The sequence below is a fragment of the Lutjanus erythropterus genome, chromosome 21 (genome assembly GCF_056507025.1).
Source record: "Lutjanus erythropterus isolate fLutEry1 chromosome 21, fLutEry1.hap2, whole genome shotgun sequence".
NCBI lineage: Eukaryota > Metazoa > Chordata > Actinopteri > Lutjaniformes > Lutjanidae > Lutjanus > Lutjanus erythropterus.
Window position 1 is genome coordinate 18,414,655 of NC_139337.1, and position 8,348 is coordinate 18,423,002.

At 39.3% G+C, this 8,348-nt stretch overlaps 1 protein-coding gene across 1 annotated transcript; it reads right to left on the reverse strand.

Moving 5' to 3' along the window:
- Window positions 1-875: 875 nt before the first annotated feature.
- On the reverse strand, window positions 876-5,103 carry LOC146307515 (vexin-like). The gene is made up of 5 exons (XM_084747454.1): window positions 4,668-5,103; window positions 4,410-4,441; window positions 3,715-3,882; window positions 2,503-2,594; window positions 876-1,810 (listed from the first exon to the last, which is right to left on the reverse strand). Exons 1-5 carry the CDS (start codon window positions 4,732-4,734, stop codon window positions 1,555-1,557), a joined length of 615 nt encoding a protein of 204 aa, XP_084603580.1. The 5' UTR covers window positions 4,735-5,103; the 3' UTR covers window positions 876-1,554.
- Between the last annotated feature and the right edge of the window lie 3,245 nt (window positions 5,104-8,348).

The window sequence follows — 8,348 nt, forward strand, 5'->3', positions numbered from 1 at the left end:
TTATACAACAGTGAATATCAAACGGTGGGGGAGGAGGAGGAGTGTGTTTTTCCTACGGAGGTCAAGGCCAAGGTTAGGATTAGGTTTGGTTTTTGTGTCCTCTGGAAGGAGGTAATCTACAGCCCACCCTATAGAGACCCCAGTACGGGGACATGCTGGGAGGCACCACAGAAGAAGACTACATGCGACATCTGAGAGCTGCTTTAGCGTTGCCGGGGCAACCGGCACAATCCCTAGCCCTTTGGCGAGGCTTTCAGCAGGCCTCAATCACACTTCCTTTCGCTTGAGAGAGTTTTTTTTTTCCTCCAGCACTGTTAAAAAGGAGGGAGGCCCAGTGTGTTCAAAGGAAAATGAACAGGAGCTGAGGTATGAGGTAATATACTGAGGCATGTGTCCACTGAAATGAAAAGATGTCAGCCTGTAAGGGTTTACTGGTTTTATAATCATAATAATTACATTTAAGCAGCCAAATATATACAGAATATCAGATTCACATGAGCAGATGAAGTTAAGAAAAATGACAAAATGTGCACAGACAATGAAAATAACATTTCTCTTTGGTAACAGAATCAAAGTTGTAGAGAAAGGCTACATTTGATCGGTGATGCATTGCTTATTGCTTCATTAATTGCTACCAACTCCTATGTTACAGTATGAGGGTCTGTTACAAGCCTCAATTCATTATGGCCCTCTCATATACATATATTCTCCTTTTACATACATATGGTTTTACTCTAACACATACATTTTCACTCTCAGATACAAACAAACTCTCCTTTCACATCCATGTGTATATATACACATTATATTATACTATTTAATATATACACATGAGGATGTGGTGTATGTTTTTACTTGTGAGACTTAAAATATATATATGTAGGAGTTAGAATGTATGTATCTGAGAGTAAAAACACATGAATGTGCTGAAAAGTAAAGTGAATATATATGTGTGAGTAGAAAAATATATTTTCACTCTGCCAATACATATATTGTCCTTACATAGATATTTTGACTACATATAAGACTCAAAATACATGAATGTGTTGAAAAGTATGTAAAAGGAGAATGTATGTATATGAGAGGACCAGGATGAATAGTGGCCTGTCCGGCCCATCATATTACTGCCCTCTGTTACACACATGACTGCAGTGATTTTAATTATTTATGTTCCATAGCGTAAGCCTGGCATTTGATTTTGCAATACTGAAAAACAGGGCAGAAAACAGCAGCAGCTCAGCTCTCTGTACATTCAAACCTTCAGGTATGTTGCACTTGTGGCCACGCCCCAACCAGTGATGTCACATCAGGCGTAATCCATCACATGTGATGGACAAAACGCCTTCTGTGACGTCACTGATGCACTCGCGATTCAGCCTCTCGCTCTTCAGAAATGCAGCCAAGTCAAGAACACCTGATATGACAACGAGTACCTGCCACATCAGGATATTCGAGACTCGTCTTTTCATGTTTCAGAGGTCCCTCCGTTCACCCACACGCTCCCCCACCAAAGTGAACTGGGCTCAGCCACCCAGCACAAAGAGGAGGGCCTCTTTAGTCGCCCTCGAAGGCCCCGTTGGTGGCTCCCTGGCATTCACTCTTTTTCCGGCACTTGGACAAGATCCTGTGGAGCAGGCTCGGGGATCTGTGTGTCTGAGGTTGGGAGGCCACGGGCTGAGGCACAGGGATCTGGGGCCTCCGCACCAGGAAGGGGCCCTCGTTCTCGCCTTGGCCCCCATCCAGCCCCACTCCTCCTCCTACTCCACCTCCTCTGCTGCTCCCCCTCATGAGCGCCTGCAGAATGTGTCCACTGGGGGACAAAGAGGAAATAACAAACACAAAGGCCCTGTTTATTCCTCATGACCCAAATTCCACCGCTAGCAGACAAGACAGGCACGGAGCTGTACAGAGGGCTCTGTGTGGTGTGTGTGTGTGAGCAAAGTTCAGTGGCAGGCTGTCAAAAATAAATGCCCCCTACTGTTAAATAAACTGCACGAGCGATACAGTACCCTATCAGAATCATATTCTACAACACTGAATCAAATGCATTGATAAAAAAGTTCATATTTGATGATCATCATAAAAAAAAAATCATAAAATTTACAAACACTTCCATATCCTTTTGGATGAAAAACTACAAAGTGTTTCCTTTCCCTCCTGTGCCTCTTTTAATGAGATGCAGTGCAGTGAGAGGGGATTGACTAGTGTGTGTGTGTGTGTGTGTGTGTGTGTGTGTGTGTGTGTATGCCTGCATGTATGTGTGTGTTTAGGGGGGTTAGTAATCAGTGTGCTTTGTCAACTAATGAGGGACGAGAGGGGCCACCTGTTCAGGGGCGCTGGGCGGAGAGCAGTGGGATGGGATTTGGGGATGGGGGGATGTGTGTTGGTGGAACAGCTGCTGGGTGCTGCTGTGTGTGTGTGCACGATGTGTATGCATGCACTTGTTGAGGGGGACGAGTGCATTTGTTGTTATGGCTGCTGTTGTATGAGTTTTACACTTACTTTGTGTGTCTGCTGCGCACACCTGGGTCATTGTCACAGGCTGAACTTCTCAGGGACACACTCCTTCGCAGGGGTCTTGAAGGGACATTCACCTGAGAATAGGAACCAGTGAGTGTGTTTGCGTTAAAAATGTCCTACAGATGTCCCGAAATAAACTGCACACTTCCTCTGGTGTCGGGTCAAATCACATGACAGCTCAAACTCCTTTGATTTCATTTTGCTTTAATTTATTGGACAGTAAACTGGACAGAGATGTAAGATTATTTGTACTGTTTGATTGTGGGTTTTAACTTTGAATACTAGAGCAGCCATTCCCAAACTTAGGAACGCCCCCGCCCAAAACGAAACCAAAACGAAACCAAGTGATAATAATAGGGAACAAATATTTTCATTAGTTCTTATTACTTTTTAAAAATTAATCATAAATATTCCATTGTCTTCCAATCTTACAAATTTAAACTTAACAATGTTTTATTTACTCAATTTTAATTAAATCTCACAATTGACCTGTGGGCCACAGTTTGAGAATCACTGAATTAGAGGTTGACTTACGGGATTTATAATGCCTTATGAATACCTATACTCACTCAGATAATTACAAGTAAAGTCTGTCTGCTTTAGGAATGACACCTTAAGCTATAAAGCCTATGTGATATATTCACAGTGAATGAAAGACAAATACATTAAACTTTATTTTCACTATGGGATAAGAGCAATGAGTTCAGTTGTTTGTCTCTGCACTTTGGTTAATAATAACTTATAATGCAGCATAGATGCTTTTAAATGCATGGAAATGCATTACACTTCACCACTAACAATAAAACATGATGAAGTGTGTATTATTATAGATAGATCAATATGTACATCACTTTACTGAACAGATACAACAATATGTTTTTATACTGCATGGACAACAAGTGAGTATATTTAGTCAGAATGTATCATCAAACAACCTCTAACTTTATAATTAGGCCATATGTGCAAAAACCGGTGGAGTTACACCTTTAAAAATTAATATATTAAGATCCAATTGCTTATAAGAAGAAGCTGATTGAGAAACTATTTATTCAGGGTCTTTAAAACCTGCACACTGTTGTGGAAGAGCCGAACAGAACAGAATAGAAAGTACAGTCTGCCTTGTGACATTAAGCAGCAGCAACAGCACAGTCCAGTAATGCTGCATTGCTGAGCTCATTCAGGCAGCCAACCAACCTGGCTCAGCTCCATCACACAGGAGGCGGGGAAGTAGCCCCGCTGGCCGTCCTGCAGCCGCCCAAACCATCTCCCCTCTTCATGTTTGGACAGCACCAGGATGACGTCACCTGGAGACAGCTCCAGCTCATCTGGCCAGTGGGGCCTGTAGCTGTGCACCACTACCATCTAATGGACAGAGGGGGAGGTACAGCTTGTCAGTTGTATTTTAATGCTCTTCATATTTGATAATAAATATTTAAATAAGGTACAGATTGTTGTGACTTTGTGTGTACTGATAAAGCTGTGGTCGTTGTCTATGTGTTGTCTGCAGTCTACAGGTCAGACTGAGTGAATGAAGAGGATTATGAGTTAAGACTCAGAGATTAACTGCTGTGCAGTGAAATAGAAACCCTAAATCTGGGTCTACTCTTCATTATCTGTTCCTCCTAAATGTTTGTCGGAGGAATTAGATGAATTAAACACATAATGGAGACACAAGAAATTGACTGACTTTATGTAACATCAATGTCAAACTCGTATCAGTCAATCAATCTCCAGCAAAAGACTTAGAAAACATTAAATGGTCTGTTTTGATTCATATTTCTGCTGTAACTTAGTCTTCATGATGTTAAATTAACAACCAGACAATGCAAGCATTTTTTTATTAATGTATATTAGATGGATTTTTAAATGATGGAGAATGTTTTACTTGCCTTTTCAGCTTCTGCTCTGTATCGATACCTCCCTGTTAACCATCGAGAGTGGAAATGAATCAGCAAAAAAGGTTATTTTTTTTGTCATAGATGCAAATGTGCATAAAAATGTCTTTACATAAATGCAAGTACACAAGTCTAAACAAGGAATCTATCTAGCTCATCATATTTTAATCATCTGACATTGATCTGCTCTCACCAACAATGTAAATAATGTCATGCGACGCCACACTTCACTGCAGATATGATTCCACTCACCTTGTGGGGCAAGGACAGTGGTGAAGACTTCAAAGTGTTCATTGCTGTGCATGTAGATGCGCTGCATCTTGAAGATCTGACACTTGCACACTGAAGCGAAGCTCCTGCAGCCTGTCTGCACTACCTTTAAATAAATGCAGCTGACTAATCCACTGCAGCACTGACTGGAGCTGGACACAAGCAACAGCACGTCCTCTCCAAGGTGCAACACACACCAACATGTACAGCATAAGACTATGGGCAAATAAAGTCTTAGTTTATGGCAGGAAAGTGTGTGGTTATTAGACTAGGACTAGACTGCACCAACAAAAACGAATTTAAGATTAGTTTTAATTTACTAAAACTAGGTTTAGCAATGTAATCTTGAATCTAACAGAGTTTAATTAGCATAGATATGCTTGCTAATCCGAACTAAAATAAATAAATATACATTTGAGTGCTGTCTGTACCTACCTTGTTAATACAAACCAGGAAGTAAAGTGCTACTCTGCATTTATGGGAGAAAAAATAAGTTAACTAAACTAAATGTTATATTTTTTGCTACCTAGTTAAAAAGTTGACAAAATGTTGCATTGTTTACTAGTTAGCTAAAATGTTAGTTAGCCTACTCATGATGGAACAGCATAAAGTGTAATCTAGGTTTAGAGTAAAAGCTAAACTGAGGTTTAGAGAGTGGTTTAAATTTAATCTGTCTGTCTGTTAAGCTAATTTAAAGGTTTGGTGCAACACAATTTAACGTTAAACCATGATTTTACTGGGTTTAAAATTCAGCCTAATGCTTGTTGGTGTAATCCAGCCTAATAGTTGGATTTATTTTTACTTGCAAGATTAAATTTCACCAGACACAGTGGATATTTTTTCAATATTTTTCAGCTCAGCAGTGGAATAAAAGGCTTTGTGTCAGAGATCATGCTTGACCACCTCATCTTCACGCCAGTGGCTATTGTTCTCTGACCATCTGGTCATGTGCAAGAGAAGTTTACCACTGCTCGCCCGACGTGGATGAGAATTCATAATTTGCCTCGTCAAGAGTGCTTGATTGATTTAGGATTATTGACTGTTCGTCCCATTTTCGAGTGACCTGGGTGAGCAGAGACAAAGATGAATGGGTTTGGGACGGGGTGACGGACTGATTAACAGATGTGTGAGATGAAAGAGGTCGCTATGATGATCCCTCTTGTCCTGTGTAACTACTCCACCTGTCTTTCTTGAAGAAGCCGGGCGAAAGGAGGTTCACCTGGACTGCTGGGCTGCTCAGTCCCTCTCTCAGCTCCTTTAAAAAGTTAACATTAAAAAAAAAAAAAAATCACTTTTGTTGCAAACTTCATGTGTGTTTTCCTCTTTCCATAACTTTCAATGGGTCAAAACTCACTGACAAAACAGAAAACACAACAAAAATTAATTTCTGTATTTTTTTTAGAGTATTAATTAAAGTGTTTGTGGAAGCATTACTCTGTAGTGGTCCATAATCTGTCCTCGATAGTGTGGTGTTGCTGCTAGCTTTTTCACTTAAACAAACACACAAAAAGGTCTGCACGGCTAACTAACACAACTGAGTCTTTAGCATAAGAGAGAGGCTGGTATAATGCTAACATTGCAAAACAACTGAAATGGACATGCTACTGTTAAATGTAGGTTGAAGACCTTCGAGGATTGGTGTGCAAGATTTGGTAGCATCTAGTGGTGAAACAGCAAATTGCAACCAACTACGGTGAAACAACAGTGGCTGTGAAAACTGCAAAAAATCCAAAAGGTCGTATCTAGAGTCAGTGTTTGTTTGTGTCTTCATTAAAGACATAGTGCTGTTCGAAAATTGAAATTTTAAATTTGGTGGATAAACATGCTTATGGCACTTAATCACAGGAGCCTAGCTCATCATTGTTTTTGGCACTGGCTGCTAAATAAGATAAGTGGAGCTGCAGAACAATACCTAACATAACAGATCTTTTAACATGAAATAGTAAAAAAAAAAAAAAAGGTGTTACAAATGACACTAGTAAAGGTTCTGTTCTATTCACCTTTATGATCCAGTGTGTAAGATTCATGGGGATTTAATGGCAGAATATGGCAGAAATTGAATATAATATTCATGCATAGGTTTTTATTGGTGTTTAATGACTTGAAAATAAGAGAATAATGTTTCATTTCTATCTACAGAGAGCATGGGTCCTCTTCCACAGAGGCCGCCATATTGCATTACCATATCTCTAGAGTAGCCCAGAAGGGACAAACCAAATACTGACTCTTGACATGCTCGCCTACATTTTGGACAGGGAGAAGGAATCTGCAATCTGCAGCCTCATTGCTAGATCCTAGTAAGTCCTGCACACTGGTCCTTTAATTAGTGTCAATGATAACACCTGTGTTCACGCTGTTATTTCATATCGGTATGGCTGTCAGGAAGGCCCGTATGGATCAGCTTAGAGAACCGAACGAGGAGAACCATGTTTGTCTGTAAGAGGAAACAGCTGTAAATGGATGAGACAACTAATTAACCTCATTATCTTTAGCCTCATGAGTCCTGCAAAACACTTGATTGGACTGAAAACCCTCTAAGAAAAGTGTCTTTCAAAACAGGTCGCACATTCAGTTAAAGTAATATGCACATTGATGATGGAAAAATAGTATTATTAACAGCTTTTTATGTACTTAGGTTGTGTCCAACAGTGCTCGTAATTCAGTGTGAAGCCTCCAGTCTAGACATCAAGGCCAAAGCAAAGCCTTTACATAACCAAAAACCACAGCTAAGCCGCTTAGAAAACAGATCTGATGTTTACTTCTCAGGAGAAGAAAATACAAGAGCACTGAGTACCGCACTGTTGAAGCTTTTATGAAAAGTGTTCAGGTTAAGAAAAGCCAGGGCAGCTATTAAAAATGCACATGAAATCTACAGAAAAAAACTTGTGCACCACAGGGTTAATTCAAACATACAGAGATATGTTGGAAACATTAGATCACATTAGTTACATCAACCATCATCACTTCATTAATAATAAATTTAATCTGTTGCTTGAGATGCTTTCACTGACCTGAGCTTGTATCAGCTGTTTAATTCAAGCAACCTGATTTCATTCAAAAAGTGAAGGTCTTTCATAGCAGGGCTGCGTGATATGAAAATTTATACAAATATGATTTAAATATCTCTGGGTCTATTAAATCACTGAGCAGGGCTGTTTATGACAATACTGGATTAAGGCTGATTATTTTCATTGTTTCACAATTAATTGATTAGGTGTTTGGTCTATAAAATGTTAGAAAATGGTGAAAAATGTTGATCACTGTTTCCCAAATGTCTTGTTTTGTCCCAAAGACATTCAGTTTACTGTCAGGGAGGAGTAAAGAAACAAAAAACATTCACTTTTTAGAAACTGAAATCAGATCATTCTGATATTTTTTCTCTATAAAAATGACTCATTGACTTCATCAATTAACAAAATAGTTGGTAATTAAGTTTGTGTTGGATTATTACATCGTCTTTGAGGAAATGACTATTGCATACAGTTTGCAATGACTGAAATTTAGTGAATACATTCTTTGCTAGTTGTTATAATAATATACCACTTTTCCTGCTATTACAAGTGAAATGCATGCAAAAAATTATAAATATCTGCTATGAAGTAATGAAGTGAAGGAATAAGATACTGTCTTAAATTCTGTGTTTAATCAAAAACAGGAAATGAA

Excerpts from the sequence above, each read along its gene's own strand:
- LOC146307515 (XM_084747454.1), bottom strand. The coding sequence starts at position 4,734 with ATGCAGCGCATCTACATGCACAGCAATGAACACTTTGAAGTCTTCACC. Across the intron at positions 4,442-4,667 it reads CACTGTCCTTGCCCCACAAG|GGAGGTATCGATACAGAGCA; the intron begins GTGAGTGGAATC and ends GATGGTTAACAG. Across the intron at positions 3,883-4,409 it reads ACAGAGCAGAAGCTGAAAAG|ATGGTAGTGGTGCACAGCTA; the intron begins GCAAGTAAAACA and ends TCTGTCCATTAG.